Consider the following 22,851-nt stretch of genomic DNA (forward strand, 5'->3'; position numbering starts at 1 on the left):
AGTTTCTGCTGTACAACAAAGTGAATCAGCTATATGCATACGTATATCCCCATATCCCTTCCCTCTTGCGTCTCCCTCTCACCCTCCCTATCCCACCCCTCTAAGTGGTTGCAAAGCACCAAGCTGATCTCCCTGTGCCATGCAGCTGCCTCCCACTAGCTACCTATTTTACATTTGGTAGTGTATATATGTCCATGGCACTCTCTCACTTCATTCCAGCTTACCCTTCCCCCTCCCTGTGTCAAGTCCATTCTCTATGTCTGCGTCTTTACTCCTGTCCTGCCCCTAGGTTCATAAGAATCATTTTTTTTTAGATTCCATATATCTGTGTTAGCATATGGTATTTGTTTTTCTTTCTGACTTCACTCTGTATGACAGACTCTAGGTCCATCCATCTCACTAGAAATAACTCAATTTCCTTTCTTTTTATGGCTGAGTAATATCCCATTGTATGTATGTGCCACATCTTCTTTATCCATTCATCTGTCGGTGGACATTTAGGTTGCTTCCATGTCCTGGCTATTGTAAATTGAGCTGCAATGAACATTGTGGTACGTGACTCTTTTTGAATTCTGGTTTTCTCAGGGTATATGCCCAGTAGTGGGATCGCTGGGTCATATGGTAGTTCTATTTTAAGTTTTTTAAGGAACCTCTATACTGTTCTCCATAGTGGCTGCATCAATTTATATTCCCACCAACAGTGCAAGAGGGTTCCCTTTTCTCCACACCCTCTCCAGCATTTATTTTTTGTAGATTTCCTGATGATGGCCATTCTGACTGGTGTGAGGTGATACCTCATTGTAGTTTTCATTTGCATTTCTCAAATGATTAGTGATGTTGAGCATCTTTTCATGTGTTTGTTGGCAATCTGTATAGCTTCTTTGGAGAAATGTCTATTTAGGTCTTCTGCCCATTTTTGGATTGGGTTGTTTTTTTGATATTGAGCTGCATGAGCTGCTTGTATATTTTGGAGGGTAATCCTTTGTCAGTTGCTTCATTTGCAAATATTTTCTCTCATTCTGAGGTTTGTCTTTTTTATGGTTTCCTTTGCTGTGCAAAAGCTTTTAAGTTTCATTAGGTCCCATTTATTTGTTTTTATTTCCATTTCTCTAGGAGGTGGGTCAAAAAGGATCTTGCTGTGATTTATGTCATAGGGTGTTCTGCCTATGTTTTCCTCTTAGAGTTTTTTTTTTTTTTTTTTGCGGTATGCGGGCCTCTCACTGTTGTGGCCTCTCCTGTTGCGGAGCACAGGCTCCGGACGCGCAGGCTCAGCGGCCATGGCTCACGGGCCCAGCCGCTCTGCGGCATGTGGGATCTTCCCGGACCGGGGCATGAACCCGTGACCCCTGCATCGGCAAGCAGACTCTCAACCACTGCACCACCAGGGAAGCCCCATCCTCTTAGAGTTTTATAGTGTCTGGCCTTACATCTAGGTCTTTGATCCATTTGGAGTTTATTTTTGTGTATGGTGTTAGGAAGTGTTCTAATTTCATTCTTTTACATGTAGCTGTCCAGTTTTCCCAGAACCACTTATTGAAGAGGCTGTCTTTTCTCCATTGTATACTCTTGCCTCCTTTATCAAAGATAAGGTGACCATATGTGTGTAGGTTTTTTTTTTTTTTTTTTTTTTTTTTTTTTTTTGCTGTACGCGGGCCTCTCACTGCTGTGGCCTCTCCCGTTGCGGAGCACAGGCTCCGGACACACAGGCTCCGCGGCCATGGCTCGCGGGCCCAGCCGCTCCGCGGCATGTGGGATCTTCCGGGATCGGGGCACGAACCCGTGTCCCCTGCATCGGCAGGTGAACTCTCAACCACTGCGCCACCAGGGAAGCCCCGTGTGTAGGTTTATCTCTGGCCTTTCTATCCTGTTCCATTTATCTATATTTCTGTTTTTGTGTCAGTACTATACTGTCTTGATTACTGTAGCTTTGTAGTATAGTCTGAAGCCCAGGAGCCTGATTCCTCCAGCTCCGTTTTCTTTCTCAAGATTGTTTTGGCTATTTGGGGTCTTTTGTGTTTCCATACAGATTGTGAAATTTTTTGTTCTACTTCTGTGAAAACTGCCATTGGTAGTTTGATAGGGATTGCTTTGAATCTGTAGATTGCTTTGGGTAGTAGTCATTTTCACAATGTTGATTCTTCCAATCCAAGAACATGGTATATCTCTCCATCTGTTTGTATCTTCTTTAATTTCTTTCATCAGTGTCTTATAATTTTCTGCATACAGGTCTTTTGTCTCCTTAGGTAGGTTTATTCCTAGGTATTTTCTTCTTTTTGTTGCAATGGTAAATGGGAGCGTTCCCTTCATTTCTTTTTCAGATTTTTCATCATTAGTGTATAGGAATGCAAGAGATTTCTGTGCATTAATTTTGTATCCTGCTACTCTACCAAATTCATTGATTAGCTCTCGTAGTTTTCTGGTAACATGTTTAGGATTCTCTGTGTATAGTATCATGTCATCTGCAAACAGTGACAGTTTTACTTCTTCTTTTCTGGTTTGGATTCCTTTTATTTCTTTTTCTTCTCTGATTACTGTGGCTAAAACTTCCAAAACTATGTTGAATAATAGTGGTGAGAGTGGGCAACCTTGTCTTGTTTCTGATGTTAGTGGAAATGGTTTGTTTTTCACCATTGAGAATGATGTTGGCTGTGGGTTTGTCACATATGGCCTTTATTATGTTGAGGTAGGTTCCCTCTATGCCTACTTTCTGGAGAGTTTTTATCATAAATGGGTGCTGAATTTTGTCAAAAGCTTTTTCTGCATCTATTGAGATGATCATATGGTTTTTACCCTTCAGTTTGTTAATATGGTGTATCACATTGATTGATTTCCATATATTGATGAATCCTTGCATTTCTGGGATAAACCCCGCTTGATCAGTGTACGATCCTTTTAATGTGCTGTTGGATTCTGATTGCTAGTATTTTTTTGAGGATTTTTGCATCTATGTTCGTCAGAGATATTGGCCTATAGTTTTCTTTTTTTGTGACATCTTTGATTTTGGTATCAGGGTGATAGTGGCCTTGTAGAATGAGTTTGAGAGTGTCTCTCCCTCTGCTATATTTTGGAGGAGTTTGAGAAGGATAGGTGTTAGCTCTTCTCTAAATGTTTGATAGAATTCACCTGGGAAGCCATCTGGTCCTGGGCTTTTGTTTGTTGGAAGATTTTTAATCACAGTTTTATTTTCAGTGCTTGTGATTTGTCTGCTTATATTTTCTATTTCTTCCTGGTTCAGTCTCGGAAGGTTGTGCTTCCTATATGCATTTTATCACTAAGTATATAAGTTCTAAAATACTGTGTGTAGGTTTTGAAATAATGAATGTCAAACTTTCCTGCTGTTCACAATTTGCCAGTTAGCTAAGAATTTCTATTATTTCCAGTAAGGGGTTTAAATGGGTTCTTTTTGAAATGCACTTTGTGAATATATTTTTATTTTACTTCCACAGGCTCCACTTTAGATACGTTAACTTGCAATGCTTTTTAGGCCACAGCTTTTATCCTTATGGTTTTGCAGAGATTAGTGAAAAATGGACTCAACCATTGGCTAGAAATTGAATTTCAGTAAGAGAGAAAAAGATGCTTATTATTTAGCAAGTCAACAAAGAATATGTTCTGTGTTCTCATTATACACCTTTAAAGTGCAGTGTTAGCTTAAAAACAAATAAGCCAAGGGGAAAAAAAAACCCAGAAAATGCTACACATTAAAAGCCAGTACTTTTTCTTTTTGAGAACATTGTTTCTCAGTGACAGTTATTAGTCAATATTGACTTCTTATAAAGGATTGGAACATCAGGAAGGCAAAGAAAATTGACCACATTTCAATATAACTGAAGGTCGCTGGCTGTTTTTCTGTTTTCTTTGTTCCTAGTTTTCAAATTCTGAATGATTCGTGTTGACTTTTAGCTTTCCATGTTCTCTGTGCCAGAGCCAAGAACAATTCACAGGTATTATTTACTTAGCTAACTTCACCATTAAAGCTGCCAAAGAGGATCCAGGATGGAACCAACATAGGGTTGCAGGTCTGTACAAAGGGTAAAATTAAATACTGTACAGAAGTGACCACATGTGTTTTCACAGCCTCCATGTAAGTAGATAAAAACTATTATTCCCACTTTATAGATATGGAAACTGAAGGGATAAGGAAACAGATAAGTATACCCAACATTTATTGAGCATCTGTATATTACAGATGAGGCGCAGTGAGGCACATTTATTGAGCATCTATATTTATATTACAGAGAGGCACAGTGTTGAGTTTTGGAACATACATATAAATAAGCTAAAGTCAATACCCTCCATGCAGTCACAAAGTAGTGGACATGGCTGACTGTGAAAAACACAAGAATAAGGACACAGAATACAATGGGAGGATGATGTCTAACGGCTGGAAGGTTTTGGAAGGATTTTGTGGAGGTGGAATCTGAGCAGAGACTTAATGGGTAGTGAGTATTCTACAGACAAAGATGGTGGGACAACAGAGGGGATGGTAACAGCAAAGGCATAGAAAGGATATAGCATGAAAATCTGCTAGTTTTCTCATAGGACTTGAGTGCAGGGCAGGGGTAGAAGGGAGATAACATGTTCAGAGGATTTGCAGATGTCCTTGAACGCCAACTCCAGTAGCAATGTAGAAAAAAGTTAGGGTGGCAAGGAGATAATTTAGGAGGCTATTGTAATGGTTCAGGAAAGAGGTAATGGAGGCTTGAACTGAGCAGAAGCAGAAGAAAGAAAGGTAGTGATAGCAGAAGTAGAATCTAGGTAATTGTCAAGTGATTGGGCATAGACTGAAGGGGTAGGATGAGTTGAAGATGATTCTGACATATTGAGTCAGTTAACATTATTACATTTGAGCTTACCCTTGGGCCAGACAGAAGGGAATTTCTATTGGGGAGGTGGAAATGTGGGTCTGGAGATCAGGACAGAGACTGAGTTAGAAATCAACCACAGGGATATGATGGTTGAATCCATGAGTGGAACAAATCACCAAGGAATAGAGTACAAAGAGAAAACCGACGAAAAGAAAACCTTAAAATTTTAAGACAGAGAGGGGTAAGGAAGGCAGAGGACTCACTGGTGTCACCTGAATGGTCGGTCTGAGAGGGAAGCAGAGGATGTAAGATGATAGAAATCAAGCAAGAACAGCTGAGCTGCTGACGGTAAGAGTAAGCGATTTCCTGTGGTCACAGAGGTCACGCCCAAGCTCCTAAACTCCGCACCTATCTACTGAGTTATTATAGAAGAAAAACAGTGTGGTTTTTCAAGAGGATTTTACTCCTCATTTTGCCTCGTCCATCAAAATTAATGGCAAGTTCCAATTTTCATTACACTTTCTTTGCAGCTTACACTAGTTTCCTTACATTGAGCTTTCTAGATGACTATTATTAATCAAGTACGAGCCCCCCCCCCCCGGGCCCTCCTTCACTCTTGTGATTACATGCAAGGTCTTCCAAGTCACACAGGCTGGTTGGAATCTAACCCAGCAGTGTGACAAGGCTCACTACCTAACTTCTCTGGCCTCGGTTTCCTCGTTTGCAAAATGGGGGCGGTGGTACTCACCTATTAGAGTTGAGAAGAGTGCATGAGAGAATGCAAGTAAAACTCTCAGCACATTGCCGTCAAAGGCTCAATTCATTTTTGCTGTTACAGTATTGAAATCTCCCTGAAGGTAGACTACTGCAATAGGACTACTTTTACCTAAGGCGTGCAGCACTGACCTGAGGCCGTCTGAGCCTCATCCTGCCAGCCCTCAGCGAAACGCATACGCAGGAAGAGGGATAAAGAGCTGACGGGTTCTCCGGGACTGGGCAGCCCACGGAGTGGGGCGGCTGGCTGCAGGGAGCCGGGGGAGGAGGGATCGCAGGAACCGCCCGAGCCCCTCGGGGTACCACACGTCGCAGGGTGCAGCGCGCCCACCCAGAGTGGAAATTTAGCCCGGTGGAGTCGGATTGCGAGAGAGCCGTGGAGGAAGCAGTGCACGCTGGGAGCGGTAGTTTTCAGGCCTCAAGTTCACGGGTCGAAGGAGGGCCGAGGCGAAAGGTCCCTCCCCGGTCCCGCCTTTTGTCCACGTCTCACTTCTCCCAGCCAATGCCCTCTCCTGTCCCCCGGGCCAGCCCCTCTCCGATCCGGCCCCCATTGGTCCTGAGGCTCAGCGTCTTGGGCCCTACCCGGAAGTAGCGATGGGGGAGGTGGTTTCCTAGACTACGACACCGGAAAGCTGGGGGAGGCGCTCCGGGTTGCTGAGAGCGGAGGGCGGTGGCAGCGCTGGCGCTGGGGACCGGCTCGGTGGCTTCGGGAAGCAGCTCGGCGACGGCGGCCGCTCGCGTTCCTCCGCATCCCGGCCTCGGCACGGCTCGCAGCTCCTTTACCACCGGCGTCCGGCAATGTCTCCCACCGGCCGGGCGTAGCAGCTGCGCGTGCGCGTGCGCGGAACCGCGGGGCCATGAGCGAAGCCGGCGGCGGCCGGGGCTTTGGGTCTTCGGTCCCCCAGCGAGCGCCATGGAGCCTGGTGGCGGCGACGGCCGCGCTCTGCCTGGTGTCGGCCACGTCCGTGTGGACGGCGGGGGCCTCGCCCATGAGTAGGGAGGAGAAACAGAAGCTTGGGTAAGGGTGCTTGGAAGCCTGGGGTGGGTTTCCTCGTGAGGCTGACCACGGGCGAGTTGCCTGTCATTGCGACCCGGGCGCCCAGTGGCCTCTCCTCCCGCGATTGGGACGGCTGTTGCCTCGAGAGAACCCTGGCGGGGTGGACAGGGTCCGGGAAAGTGGGGGTCGCTGCCCGCGATGCGACCTCGCGGGACTGTCGGGGTGTCGCCCGGGCCGTCTGTGACACGTGCAGGTTCCTTAAGGCCAGCCGCGGTGTGTCAACGCGGCTGCCATGTCACTGGCCCGTGAAGGGGGCTACAGCCCGTTTCCCTGCGCGTAAGAGTTCTGAGGTTGCCTTTCATCAGAGACGTGGTTAGATTTCTTGCACAAGTGAGCTCCCAGGTGGGAAATGTTGCTGATCTCACAGCAGTTAAGGAAATCATGTTTACACCTGTTACGGAATAGGGGGCGTTCATTGGAACTTGAACTTTACACATTTTACCATTTCCTTGCAGTGCTTTATTGCACTGCATTTTCATAGTAGAACAATATTTGATGGCAGTATTCAAAAGCCCTAATTAAATATACCTACTCACTTTACTCAAAGTAGTTTTATCAGTCTTGAAAGTCATAAAATCATCAGTTATATGTACAGCATTTAATTTAGAGTAAGTGTTCCTAATACACACCAGGTCCCACAAATGAATAAGGAAAAAGGCAAGGACCAGTAGAAAATGGGCAAAGGACGTGAAGAGTTAATTCACACAAGAGGAAATGCAAATGGTCAATAAACGTGAGGTTGATTTATAATCAACCTCATAAATGTGAGAGATGCAGACTAAAACATTGAAAAACCTGGGTTTTTTGCCATCAGGCTGGTAAATACTATACATGAATGGAGTACTGACTGGATAGTTGAGGTGTGAGAAGAAACTTGGTGGGAGTGTAAATTGCTGTAATTTATTGACAGTCTCCTAAAATTTAAATTGTATGTATTCTTTGATTCATTAATACCATCTCAGGGAATCTATCCTACAGAAATAAAAGCACTATTAAAGTAGAGATAGGTGTACAAGGATATGCATTTTGAAAGAACAGAGCTGTTCCTTGGAGCATCCATATTATGGAATAATATTCAGATATTAAGGAGGAGTTAGGTCATCGGAAGGCTACCCAGAATATACTCCCAAGGCCAAAAAGATGTAAGCTGTAGAATACTATGTGTAGTGCCATCCCATGTTTAAAAAAAAAAAACCAAAAAAATGGAGAAGAAATTGTTTAAGCTCAGAAAAACATGGAAAGATGACTACCTCCTGGAGTTACAATGGAGGTGAGGTAAAACCATTAGGTTTTATTTTATCGATATATACAGACTTCCATATTGTTTAAATTGTTGCAAGAGTCTTGTATTAGTTTTTAAATAAAATAGCAATAAGAGACACTTGTTGGAAAATTTAAAGTGTCAGTTATCAAAACAAAATTACCAGTAAGCTCTAATAAGTGTCTTAAATTTTCTCTTTGTGAATTTAATGTATCACTGATAACTGCTTTACTGAATACCCTACTCTGTGCCAGGCACTTTACATATACTATCTCTGTAATCCTCTCTACTTCTTAATGAGGTGGATGCGATCCCCATTTCGCAGATGAGGAAATTGAGACTCAAGGTTGACTTGTTCAGCGTTACAGAGCTAAGTAAATGGTGGAACCAGTGTTCAAACCCGGGTCTGACTTAAGAGCCTGTGCTCACTCCACTCTGCTACACTTCCATAAGACTTGGAGAGAGAAGCTTCAAGTCTGTTAAGGACAAGTATTTTTATTTGATCACAACTCCCCTTTCTCCTTTTTTTGTTAAAAAATTTTATTTGAAGAAAAGTCATTGGATAACTGAGTTTTGACCAAAATAAATTTTTAACTGTAGAGCTCCAACCAAATTGGCTTGCGATTTCAGCTCAAATTTTGAGATCATTTATGAAAGTGAAGTTACCATTATTTAGGCTTGTTAATTTAGATTGCCTTACTCTAGGGTAAGAGTAGAATAAGAGTCTATAGCTACAAACCACAAATACACATTGCTTGACTGCTTTCTCATCCAGGAATTTTCAGGAAACGGAACTATGATTTATTAGGTTTACCTGTACAATTTTTTTTGAAAATCCAAATAATGATTTATGATAAAAAACAGAAAATGCCTATCCCTTTCCCTACCCTCCGCCCAAACTAAACTGATGATAAAGACTGAAATTATCATGAATAGTAAGCAATTGCTTGGTTGCTTGCAGTTTATAGTTTATGGAATTATTTACCTGGTTATATGTAGTCTTATACTTCCTGGAATTCATTTTTTGTTTTTGTGTTTTAAATGTTACAAAAGTTGTTAATGTTTTTACTTAAAAAATGAAGTATAAAACAGTTCAATTTCTGTAGCATGTTGGCAAGCAATGTAACTTTAGAAAAAGCCGATTTATAGATCTAATTTCCAGTACATTTTTATCCATTTGTTGAATAGATATAAAACCTTATAGAAAAAAATCTCTGTATAATATAGTAATTATTCTACCATTCTGTATTTAAATGAGTGTTAGGACTTATATGTGTAATTAAGAAAGTGAGAGAGCTCAACTGGATATTAAATACCTCCACTTTGAAGTATTTGTTGTGAAATTTGATGATCATGGGCTGCATAAATGTAAGGATTGGAAAATAAGGTGTCCTTGTTTGCAGTCGTGATTTATTCATAGTCTTGAAGCTTGAATGCTTGCAAAGTTGGGTTAACAAGTTAAAGCTTATGTTACCTGTAATACATGTGTCTAGGCACTACTATTACCAGTTACAGAAATTTACTTCTTGACAATAATTTTGTATTAATTCTATTTCAGGGGAAGGAAAAAAGAATTTCCATATTCCATTTATTGATATCAGTGCTTGAAGGGAAAATTTAGCTCCTTTTTGTTTGTTTGTTTGTTAGCTAATTTGAGAGCTCTTTATCACCTGCAATATAATAAAAAAAAGTCTAGAAGGATTTTTTGAGATACTCTGTAATTTTCTGAGATAACTTGATCCATATTCTATCATACATATAAACATAAAAAGAATTAGTATTTTAGCAAAGTGACTTATCACCTTGTTAATGATTAGGTGTTTTAAATGATTATTATTTATAAAAAGTTGTCAGGACTTAGCTTGTTCAGTTCACAAGTTTGAGTGTACTTGAGTGTGCTGGTTATTATAGCCAGGATCTGGAAATTAGTCCTTTTCTGTCTGCTGGCTATATTATTACCAGTATTTCATCATCCATGATTACAATTTTTTAAATGATAATTGCAATATAACAGGAGGTAAAGTAAAAATATATCCAGCCATTTTCTTTAATATTCTCTTCAATTCTTGCCATTAGTGATTGGAACTTTGGAAATAATAGTAATAATTAATAAAAGATTATTAAAATGTTTTTCTTTTGCTAATTATTGAGAGACTTGGCCTTGCCTAGCCATAACATTTTTTGTAGTTTTTCCTATAACCCTCACTCCCCCAGTTTGAGAGTGTTTAATTGAAAGACTGATTCCTTGGTCCCAGTCTTGCAGATTTTGACTTAGTAAATCTGGTGTGGGGATCAGAAATTTCCGTTTTATACAGTCATTTTGGGGATTTTGAGAAACAGAGTTAGCCAAAATACACAGATCTCTTTTCGAGGATTAGTTTTCTCATATCAGGGGTGAATATTGTTTATTTGACTTTTGACAGTTTTTTAAAGGAGCCAAAGGTACATCATAAAATCATAAAATGTATCTTTTGGAAATATGACAAACATATTAACAGAAATTAGTTTTCTCATATCAGGGGTGAATATTGTTTATTTGACTTTTGACGGTTTTTTAAAGGAGCCAAAGGTACATCATAAAATCATAAAATGTATCTTTTGGAAATATGACAAACATATTAACAGAAATGTGTTAAACTAGGCATTAGTGATCTTATTCAGTTTAAGGGGAAAGGCAGAGGCTTCATAGAGTATCGTTATTTCATAGCAATACACACACCAACCCCTTTCTTTTGGTAGAATGTACAGTATAAGCAATAAATAGTAACAATTATTTCTTTTGGATCTGGTCAGTATTTTCACCTTTCAAGGCATTTATGTTAAATAATTTTGTTATGAGGTAATTGTTTTTCATCATCAGATTTTCTTCTCTCTTCATGGCATGTATCATTCAGCAGTTTTCTTAGGAAAGATTGTAAGATGACTTTTACATAAATTGCTAGAATAGGAAAAGTTTGGCTCATCTCTGTGTGATTCATGAAAGCTTGTCTACTAACATGGGTGTATTTCCTGACCCTGTTTATGTTCCTTCCTAACTAAATTTTTCTTTTGTTTTTTATTGGTATATGTTTATGAAGGAGCATTAACTTTTTGAAAGACAATAAATAGAATATACTTAACTTTTTCCCATTTCTGCTCTTTTAAAATTAGGAATCAAGTACTGGAAATGTTTGATCATGCTTATGGTAACTACATGGTAAGTAGAAAGCTTATCTTTATATACCATTTATGAGAGCTGATTATTACGTGAGCACAGTCAACTGGGAATTTTAAAACCTGAATTAATAAGTTTTATTTCCTTTAAAAAACTGTTATTAATTTTTTTAAAGGAAGTTTTTAAAAAATAGTACAAACATAGGCTAACAGAGTATTCCTGATAGTGGTTCTTAGAGAACCAATTTATTGAATAGGTAAGAATAAATTGAATTAGATTATGAAACTTTGTATTTAAATAGTTTCCTTTGATGCTATCAACAGTGTTTATTAAATATATAGTTAAGGTGGATGTAAACATGAATAAGATGTTATCTCTGGCCTTAAGGAAAATGATTCTCTTAATTAAAAAAAACCTATTTACAAAATTACTTTATTCACTCTGAAAAAAACAATTGCTTAAGAGAGTCAAACTGTCACCTAGTTTCTGTCCAAATTATATCCTCATAGTATGCCTTGATTTGAATATATTTTGCTTTCTAGATATGCTGATCCATATTGTTTTAAAATGTCTTAGTGCTCACTTGAGATGAAGTAGCAAGTTCAGTTTTACAAGATGAAAAAGTTCTGGAGACCTGTTGCGCCATGGTGAATATACTTAACGCTGCTAAACTTACACTTAAAAATGGTAAATTTTCTGTTACATGTTTTGAACCACAATTAAAAATTTAATCCCCCTATAGTACAGGGGTAGGAGGTGGGGAAGGACATCTGTAGCTGCTCCCCCACCCTGGCCACCTCTTGCCACTCAATAAAATGATCTTAAACTGCAAAAACATAGTGATAATAATTTTTAAAAGATAACTAGCCAGCAAATTTTAGAGTTCAGAACATAATTTTACATGTAAATTTGTGTAATTTTGAAGTTTAATCAAATTATTCTGAGAATTACTTCTTATGCCTTGTTATGTCAGCAGATCTTCTTTTATGATTAAGGCCTATAAAATGTAGTTGGGAAAAGTTCGGCAGAGAACTAACTTTAATTGATTCTGCTTTAAGAATTTTTCAACTGATTCTGAGTCCATTTTTCTGTTACCCAAAAATCTTTATATATTAACATTATCTTTATGAACATGTAAGTACATATGCTTTTATGCATTTTTGTATTTTTTAAACATGTCTTATATTTGATAATTCTTATTCCCTTTTATACTGTACAGTTTTTAAGAGTACATACTGAGTTCTTAAATGTTTTAGGACATGATGGAGATGAAGTTTCAGGTGTTTTTAACCATGTTGAAAACACAGTTTTGAATTCATTTCTCAAGACTCAGCCATTCCTTTAACATTTCTTTCAAAATCATTTATCCCTGGTTAATTCAGTTTGGGCAAAGCATAATTTAACAAATCTAAGCTAGTAGTTTTGAGGCGGCCAAGTGGGTCCAGGATACACCTTCAAACCTAAGCCATGTCATAAATGCATACTTTTTGTTCCAAAGTTGAATACAGTGGTATACAGCTGGATTAATTCAATACATCTCATTCTGAATAGGGTCCTCTCTTTGTAAAGCACGGTATCTTTAACATCTTTTTCCTTATTAGATAAACAGCTGAAAGTTATATCAGTACATTTTTTCCTACTATAGAAATGGGTTTCTGACAGAGCAGGTACCAAGGGCAGCCCTCAGAGGACTTCCTGGTCCAATTCCTATTTATTGGACCCTAATTGGGTAACTTTCTATTATACCCACCTGCCTGCAAGATCTAAAATGAGAGGGATTTCAATTCCAAAGACTGGAAACTCCTGGAATTAACACCCCTCTCCATTTTTCCAGTGGAGTCACACCCTTCGCAGTCTACTGCAATATGTATTTTAAAATATTCAACTGTTTTACAACACGAGTGACTCTTGCAATGTACTTGTGCTATGCTCAATTTATGTGAAGTTTGTAACCCAAGATTTAGTCTAGAATTCACACTTCCCCTTTTCAAGTTCTCAGCTAACATGAAACAGTTCTAAAATATTAAACAGAGACCAGGTGCCCTTACTTGTTATATGAAGTCAGTTGAAAATTTTTTCTAGTTCCTATACTGAGAAACACTATTAGCTTGCTATAGAGTAAAAGGTATATAGGTTTTAGAGTGAGATGGGTTTGAGTTCAAATCCTATCTCAGCTATTTAGCGTGGACCCTAAACAGATCATTTAATCCCCCTGAGCAGTGTCTTCCTATGTAAAATGGGGATAAGTACAAAGGATTATTGTAGATTCTAGGATTTTTGAGAACAGGAGACCATTTTCTTTAATTTTTAATAAATTCATCTATATGTCCGGTGCCTAGCTAGCATCATGCCTGGTACATAAATGTTTTATGTTTTGGTTTTTTGGTTTTGAAAGAATTGAATTGAATTCTTGTGAAGGTGTAATCAAAAATTCTTTTTGCATTTGATTATTGTGATATATCTTTGCCTTTTAAAATCAAAGAAATCATTTAGTAAATTTTATTAAAAATACAAATTAACAGTAAATTTGGGGATCTATAACTCTGTTTACTTTGGTGTAGTCAGTTGCCTACTATGCTAAAATGTAAAATGCCTGGCACATGGTAGGCATTTAATAAATGTTGAAAACTTTTCATTTCTTATTAATTTTTAAAAATATTTCTCTCTAGTATACAATTACAGCAATTCCTTTTAACTTTCCTTGTTCCCGGGAAAACACTGTTATTTCCCAAAGACAAGCAAAATAATATGGTTAAGAGCAAGAACTCTGGAAATGGAACAGGACACCCTGAAGTGGCTCTGCCACCTACCAGCTGTGTTACAGTGGGAAAGTTACCACATCTCCCTGAACCTATTTCTTCATCTCTCCAAAATGGTTCACCTGCCTCACAATGTTGTTGTAAGGATTAAACAAGTTAATACAATTAAAGTGCTTAGAACTTGTGTCCAGCAAATAGGAAGCACTGTGTAAGAGTTTACTGCTACTAGTAATTCAGTCTCTACCTGAGACTGAAATTGCCCTCCTAAAATTTGTCAAGGCTTTAACTCAGAACTCATTCCCCAGATCGTGCATAGAACTTTCTTCAAACACTTATTCTTTCCTTGTTATAGGCACGCAGCCTTTGAGCTTTTTTTTTTAATGATTCGCCAGGTTCTATTAATGCTGGTTTTCAATAACAATGCCCTGCCAGCCTTAGGTAGATTACTACAGCTCTACCATCTCTTGGTGTTACATCCAGGAATTTTCTGATTTTATCAATTAATAGCATAAGTACCAACAATCTTAACGACTACTTGACAGATCTCTAGCCCCAATCAGATTGTAGTTTATCCACAATGAATTGCACAGATGGCTTTCTCTTTTCCCCAAATAGCATGAAATTAGATGTTTGTTTTGGCAGTTCCTGAGTGACCTTATTTACCTTAGAACACAGCTACTTTAGGGCTTCTATTAGCATGTTTTTAGTATTTGTGCTGAGGTCTGTTTGCAGATTAATTTAGGTGACAAAATACATGTATTTAGGCCACCAAATAACCATTTTGGATCTGAGCTCTCTGATCTGATATTTGTCTTCTAATGTTTTTCCTGTCTACTGTAGATAACTCAATTATTCACTGTTATAAGCAGAAACTACTTTGGTAGAGCCCTAAACATTATAAATAAACTCTAAAATTGTTGGTAAGCAATTTCCTTTAACTAGTAGCATCAAACCAGTAACCACTTTTAAGCTTGATTTTGTGAGTGCACAGTTCAGAGAAAGAGATCAGTCTTTATCATTTAAATAAAAGGAACTGTTTTGGGGCTTCCCTGGTGGCGCAGTGGTGGAGAGTCCGCCTGCCGATGCAGGGGACGCGGGTTCGTGCCCCGGTCCGGGAAGATCCCACATGCCACGGAGCTGCTGGGCCCGTGAGCCATGGCCGCTGAGCCTGCGCATCCGGAGCCTGTGCTCCGCAACGGGAGAGGCCGCGATAGTGAGAGGCCCGCGCACCGCGATGAGGAGTGGCCCCCACTTGCCGCAACTAGAGAAAGCCCTCACACAGAAACGAGGAGCCAACACAGCCATAAATAAATAAATAATTAATTAATTAAAAAAAAAAAAATAAAAGGAACTGTTTTAAAATGTAACTTTCTTGTGGATTTCTAGATTTATGTAAGTTTTCTTAGAATTATTTTTTTTCTAATTTCTGAAAAACATTTTTTATTGTGGTAAAATATACATGACATAAAACTTACCATTTTAACCCTTTTTAAGTGTACAGTCCTATGGCATTAATTACATTCACATTGTTGTGTAAATATCACCATCCATCTCTAGAACTTTTTCATATTTCCTTTTTGAAACTGTGTACCTAATGTTTCTTTTTGATAGTTTCTTCATCAAAAAGAGTACTTGTGTAAATAAAGTAGTTTAGAAGTGATATTAATAGTTGGGAGGAGGGAAGATATAAACGTATATGTACATTTTTTTGTGTAGACGATTGTAGGACTACCTTTTATTAACCATTGTTCCTTGACCTCTACTTATAGAACATCCTAAAAATCTGCCAAAATGACTTAAGAAATTCTTTAGTATCCTCTCATAGTTTTTTTTTTAAATCACACTCTTATACTCCATGTAGGATTTTAATAGAACCAGGTCTTTCTATTTATTTAGGTAGAATTTACAGAGGAAAAGATTTCCAATTTCAAATGCACGGTTCCGAGTCAGACAGTTGTATAGAGTTGTTTAACTACCACCACATTTATGATCTAGAGCATTTCCATCACCCCAAAAAGCTTCCTCATGCTCCTATGCAGTCAGTTCCTTTTCTCCACCTCTGACCTCTAGCAACCATTGTGACCTGCTCTTTGTCACTAGTTTTCCCTTTTCTAGGATTTCATATCAGTGGCATCTTAAAATATGTATGTAGTGTTTTGGTTCACATTCTTTCCTGTAGCGTGATGTTTTTGAGGTTGGTCCATGTTGTTGGAGATATTGTAGTTCCTATTTATTGCTCAGTAGTATTCGTTGATTTGATAGAACACAGTTTATTCATTCACCAGTTGATAAATATTTAGCTTGTTTCTGGTCTTTGGCTATTACTAAAAGACTGCTGTGAACCTGTGAATGCCAATTTTTATGTGGACATACATTTTCATACTTAGGAATGGGATTGCTAGGTCATATGGGAAGGTTACGTTTAACTTTTTATAAGAAACTGCCAAACTTTTCTGAAGTGACTGTAACATTTTGCATTCCACACAAGCAATTATAAGAATTTTAGTTGCTCCACACCTTCTCCAACACTATGTATTTTCGTCTTTTTAATTTTAGCCATTCTAGTGGGTGTGTAGTGGTATTTTGTTGTGATTTTAATTTGATTTTTTTCTGATGACTAATGATGTTGAAAATCTTTCCATGTGCTTAGTATATCTTTTTTTTGGTGAAACATCTGTTCAGATCTCTTGCCATTTTAAAATCAGGTCATTTGTCCTGTTATAACTGAGTCATAAGAGATATATATTTTCTGGATATCAGTCCTTTATCACATATATGTTTTGCAAGTATTTTCTCCCCGTCTGTACTTTGCCTTTTAATTGTCTTAATGTCTTTTGAAGTGAAAATGTTTTAAATTGTGAGCAAGTCCAATTTATCCTTTTTCTTTTGTGATTCATCTCTTTTATAGCCTACCTAAAAAAAAATTTGCCTAGCCCAGGGTCACAAAGATTTTCTTGTTTTCTTCTAGCTGTTTTATAATTTTAGCTTTTTCAATGAGATCTATTACTCATTTTGAGTTAATGTTTGTATATATGGTATGAGGTAAAGGTTTTTTTATATATATATTTTTTCTATGTGGATATCCAATTATTCCAGCACTATTTGTTGAAAAAAGTATCCTTGCCCCACTGAATTACTTTGGCACCTTTGTAAAATCAGTTAACTGTATATGCATGGGTCTGTTTGTAGACTCTGTATTTTTTTCCACTGGTAAATATCTATTCGTACATCAGTATCACCCTGTCTTGAATTAAGTAATATTAAGTCCTGAAATCAGGCAATGTAAGTCTTTCAGCTTTGTTCTTTTTCAAAATTGTTTTGGATATTTTAGGTTCTTTGCATTTCCATGTAAATTTTAGAATCATGTTGTCAGTTTCTGCAGAAAAAAGCCTATTGAGCTGTTGATTGGGATTATGTTGAAATCTATAGATCAGTTTGGAGAGATTGACTTCTTAACAGTATCAAGTCTTTCAATCCATGAACATGATGTCTCTGTCCATTTATTTAGTTCTTAATGTTGGCAATGGTTTGTACTTTCCAGTGTACAGGTCTTGCACATCTTTTGTTAAATTTATTCATAATTATTTCATATTTTTTATGCTATTGTAAATTGTAGTTTTTCAATTTTTTTTTTTTTTTTTTTTTTGCGGTACGCAGGCCTCTCACTGCTGTGGCCTCTCCCGTTGCGGAGCACAGGCTCCGGACGTGCAGGCTCAGCGGCCATGGCTCACGGGCCCAGCCGCTCTGCGGCATGTGGGATCTTCCCGGACTGGGGCATGAACCCGTGTCCCCTGCATCGGCAGGCGGACTCTCAACCACTGCGCCACCAGGGAAGCCCAGTTTTTCAAATTTTAATTTCCAGTTGTCCATTGATGTTATACAGAAATACAACTTTTTTCTGATAACCTTAGATCCTTGCTAAATTCACTTATTATTTCTAGTAGCTTTTTTGGTAGATTCCTTAGGATTTCCCACATGGTCAATCATGTCATCTGCAAACAAAGACTTTTCCTTCTTCCTTCCTCCAAACTATGTGCCTTTTTTTTTTTTTTTTTTTTTTCTTTTTGCGGTATGTGGGCCTCTCACTGTTGTGGCCTCTCCCGTTGCGGAGCACAGGCTCCGGATGCGCAGGCCCAGCGGCCATGGCTCACGGGCCCAGCCGCTCCGCGGCATATGGGATCCTCCCAGACCGGGGCACGAACCCGTATCCCCTGCATTGGCAGGCGGACTCTTAACCACTGCGCCACCAGGGAGGCCCCTATGTGCCTTTTATTTCTGCTTATAGCAGTGGCTAGGACTTACAGTATTATGTTGAAAAGAAGTGGTGAGATCCTTGTCTCATTCCTAATCTTATGGAGAAAGCAGTTCGCCTTTCACTGTTAAGTATGATATTGGCTGTAGGTTTTTCATAGATGCTCTATATTAAGTTCCTTTCTATTTCTAGTTTGCTGAGAATTTTCATCATCACAGGGTATTTATTGAATTATGTCAAATGCTTTTTCTGCATTATTGATAACAATTTTCCTGAAACAATCTGTTGGTAGCAGGACTTTATTTCATTATAACATTATTTATTATCATTTATTTATTTCATATATTATTTCATAAGTTCAATTTATTTTATCATTGATCAAAACCAAATTGATTAACATATATTGAAGAATTTGGAAACTTTTGTTCTCATCGTATTTTGAGTAGAAACTTTTAAAGCTTGCTTACACTCTGTTGTGATTAATTTAAAATTTTATGAGACAACTGCAGTTTTGTTACTTATTTCTCCTCAGTGCTGAGAAACATTCCAGAAAATATGTTACCTCAAAGGATCATATGTTCAATGTAGAAGTATTAATAATTTAATAGTTTAGATAAATGGAATCCTTAACACCTGAAAAATGGTTTAATAAGTGAGTATAAATAGTGAACAAAAGGAAAAAGGAAAATTTGACTTGGGGTGAAAAGAGAACTGAGAAATTATGCAAGTTCAATCAGTAATTAGCATATGCTATCAATATATGATAGATGATTTATTAAGTATCATTTAGTTTTTATTTTAGGAAGGAATACCTTACCTGCCTCAAGGAGGGAGGTGTTTAACAATAAGGATCTGGAATAAAACATTTGCAATGTATGTAACTTTATGGGAAATTAAATAGATTTGATATCTTCAACAACTCACTATTATAAATAATACTTTTGTCTTATTAGTAGGATAAAGTCTCTTCCCTTTTCCTAGTTTTTGGAATTGGTTTTACTAAAAAGTCAGTTTTGGATGCCACTTTGATTTGAGTGTTTTGAAGCAGAGTTATATCAAAGTGCCAGTAAATTTAGAATCTGATGTGGAGAGTCTACCATGTTTTGTTTTATTTTATGTTTTTGTCTTACTTTTAGCTAGGCACCTGTTCTACTTAATTGATATAGGACTCTTTTATCACCTGAGTTTTATTTTGAGTGATAATTTTTAAAGGTTATTTCTTCTGGCTCTGAGTCATAACAGTATGAATTTCTTATCCTTTGTCTTGGCAGTACATTGTGAAGAGAAAGCATTACTGTAACCTCAAATAGCCAGGATGTTTGAAGTGTAATACAGCTGTTTATGTGCCATGTATGCATTGCTCTGAATTTATGCAAACCAACTGTAGTTTGCTTTGTGGTTAACCCAAAGAAAAGGCTGTGGTTTTGTTTCTATCCTTAATGTTGAAACGGGGACATAAAGTATTTTTACACCTGGTTCAAAACTCCCTTATTTGATTATTCTGGTTTGCAGTTGCTATTAATATTTTTCTTACCTGGATGAGCTTAGGGTTTGAGTTTATTTCAGACAAAGGTGTTTGGGCATGTGTATGTGTGTTCTGCAAAACCCTAAAAATAGTAGTATTAAGCTTTATAAGCAGCGGTTTAAAAAGTAAGGAGCTCTTTACAATCAAATTAACATTTGAATGATCTCTTACAAAGTACCTTGCAAAATATATCAGCAAGTTTTTAAAAATATTACTTATGTTGAGTTACTTCTAAGTGTTGTTTATATGTGTTAGATATAAAACTATAAAGCAATAAAAATGTTGTGCATTCTGGTAAATCACGGTTCTATTGGAATTAACTGAAAAAGTAGTTAGGAACTTGACATCTAAAAGACACATGTAAAAGTAATTAGGAATTTATACTAAAAAATATATATAATATTAATATTATGAAATATTGAATTCAGAATTTAGTAGCTGCATGTGGATTCTAATTATATCAAAACATTTGTTGCCTGGAATCCTTTCCTCAGGAAATAAATCATTGTAGAGCACAGAACTTTTTAAAATACCTGAAGGATTGCAGTCTGCAGTGCTTTTTGTATTTAGTCTACTTTAATTAAAAAATTTTTTTAATTAATTAATTTATTTATTTTTGGCTGCATTGGGTCTTTGTTGCTGCGCACGGGTTTTCTCTAGTTGCGGCGAGTGGGGGCTATTCCTCGTTGCGGTGTGCGGGCTTCTCATTGTGGTGGCTTCTCTTGTTGCAGAGCACGGGCTCTAGGCACGTGGGCTCTAGAGCGCAGGCTCAGCAGTTGTGGCACATGGGCCTAGGTGCTCCGGGGCATGTGGGATATTCCTGGGCCAGGGCTCGAACCCGTGCCCCCCGCATCAGCAGGCAGATTCTTAACCACTGCACCACCAGGGAAGCCCTTTAATTAAAAAAAATTATTTTTGGTCTTTCCCTTTGTGTTGACCATGTGTTTAGTGTTCCTGACCTCTGTTCTGGTTTTTTGCTGCTAATGTGCTGTGAGTTTGGAATCTAGATAATCGAGTTTAGTGAGAGGCAGTAGGATAGAGTTGGACATTGGGAATCAGGAATATTTTTGCTGAATTTTAAGAATTAAGAATCATGTGGACATACAAGTATAGGAGGAACAAGTCATCTTCAAGGTACAAAAGATCAGACTAGTCTTAGAAACTTTGCCAAGGTGATACTTAATGAACAAGAAGGGTGTGGAATAGTATTTTCAAATTTCTGAAGGAAAGAACATATGTTGCAGGCATTTTATAACCATTCAGATTGTTCTTCAAGTGTAAGGCAAGAGCCAGCCTAACCCAGGAATACCAGAGAAATAACAGTACTGATGACACTATTTTAAAATACCTAAACAAAAATAACTTACATGAGAACAAAGTTCAGGCAACCAAGAGATGAATCAAAATAAAACCTCAAGAATGGAGAAGCCAAAGAAAAATGGTGTGCGTTGACTCCATTTAAGTAGAATTCTGACACTAGCAACTGTGGGAATTATAGTTCCAGACCAGAATACAAATGTTATAAACCTTTTAAAATCTTTGTCAAACATTAAAATTTTTCTTTCTGATGAATATAAATGTACAGAGAAATTTTTTAAATAGCTGAAACTATTATTTAGTATACCATAATTCAAAATATTAGAGACTTTGAAATTTAAAATGTTATTTCTTTGCAAAAACTTCACTCAGTTAAAACAGTGCTTGCCTTGCTTGCCTTCTTTTCATTGTATAACTCAAGATACGGACCATACATCTCTGCCATACCTTGTATAGAAGGTATAGAAATTTCAATATTTGGATCAGCTTCAAAAATTTTATCCTTTGCCCTCTGTGTCATGAAATATCTCTGGGAATTCCTTTAATGGGGAGTTTTCTGCAGGCAATATTTCCTCTGCAATGTCTTTATCCTTTTATGTCACAACCAGTTTTTTCATCTACGTGGATAATTTGGCCTTCACTAAATTCCTCCGGCTGCATGTCTAGATACTGTTTGAATGGCAGCAGTATCAGCATTCCATGGTCAGCTGTTTCTTCTATAACCCCTTTTATGTTCAATTTGAATTTCACTTACAGTGTTACCACTTTTCATTTCTTTGTGAACTTTCATCCTCGTTGGTTAATCTCCTCTTTTGATTATTTATTTTTATAAGTTGTCAAACTGTCATGTAGGATTATCACTAGGTGACAAGGAGGCACATAACTTCATGCTTGCTGTCTGTGAACTAAACAATAGATACACAGTGATCAGTCACTAATTCCACTTTGAAAGAAGTTGTGTGATTGATCACTGATTATTTACATAGTGATCTGTGGATTGAAGAACTAGCATCAAAGTTTGCATTCTGTGCAATTACTTAATAATACAGTGGTACCTGAGATTTGAACTATGTTGTTGAGAGTTTATTTAAGTAAATTGTGGATCTCAATTTGTAAGTGTATAGTGAAAACATGCAAAGTGAAAACTGCCTATAATAATATAATTGATAAAAATCCTGAGTTGAATTGGGGAAAGGTATGAGTATATTAATCCTGTTATTCTTGTCAAGTAGTCAATAAATATTGTCTAAAGTTGAAATATGTAAATACGGTGATTCTAGCTTCGAAATGTTTCTCATAGTCACATTTTATTAATTTTAGAAGAATCTTTTAGGGACACTCCCCTGGTGAAGAAAATACAAACTTCAGCAGGTCTTTCTTATTTCCCTCCTTTCTGTTAAGACCCTCAACCAGTAGGTGGAGATATTCTAGTCCAGTTTCACTGAAGCAACTATCCAACTTAAAGAACCTACTTCACTGGCTTATGGCCATGCATGCAGGGCCAACAGCATCAAATCTCATACCCTTTGGGCATTAACATATTTCACACTAAGGCTTGTCTTTTTATTCCTAATGCCCATGTTGTGGTCAGTGCAGCTTCACCTTCTACACTCAGCTATTCAGTTTTGGTACTTGAACATTTCTTTCCTCATTCTCAAGCTCAGCTATGTATTAAAAATAATTTTAAAAATTTATACAACATTTCATTGTGTTTGTAGACAGGAGGGAGGATTCTTGCATGTGCTTCATTATCACCAAGACTAGAAATACTCTGTCATGATCATTCATTAAAAAAAATCTATTCAATAGTATGCCAGACTATAAAGTGCCTATTAGTTGAATCTCTCTGTTGTACACCTCAAACTGACATAATTTTGTACATCAACCTATTTCAGTAAAGAAGTACCTATTAAGAAATATTAAGAAATATGTGAGACCTATATG

The 22,851-nt window shown here is 37.6% G+C and overlaps 1 protein-coding gene across 2 annotated transcripts in view; it reads left to right on the plus strand.

Annotated features, from left to right (window-relative positions):
- Positions 1-6,221: 6,221 nt before the first annotated feature.
- EDEM3 (ER degradation enhancing alpha-mannosidase like protein 3) overlaps positions 6,222-22,851 on the plus strand; it is an 87,334-nt gene continuing 70,704 nt past the window's right edge. The window contains exons 1-2 of one of the 2 annotated variants that reach the window (XM_060091145.1): positions 6,222-6,600; positions 11,051-11,096. In XM_060091145.1, the coding sequence (XP_059947128.1) occupies positions 6,440-6,600; positions 11,051-11,096 (207 nt within the window). In that variant the 5' untranslated portion in view covers positions 6,222-6,439. Of the gene's footprint in view, positions 6,601-11,050; positions 11,097-11,630; positions 11,742-22,851 lie in introns of those variants that run through there. The other variant, XM_060091146.1, reaches the window with a different exon arrangement.

This window comes from Mesoplodon densirostris, chromosome 2, assembly GCF_025265405.1.
Source record: "Mesoplodon densirostris isolate mMesDen1 chromosome 2, mMesDen1 primary haplotype, whole genome shotgun sequence".
Classification (NCBI taxonomy): domain Eukaryota; kingdom Metazoa; phylum Chordata; class Mammalia; order Artiodactyla; family Ziphiidae; genus Mesoplodon; species Mesoplodon densirostris.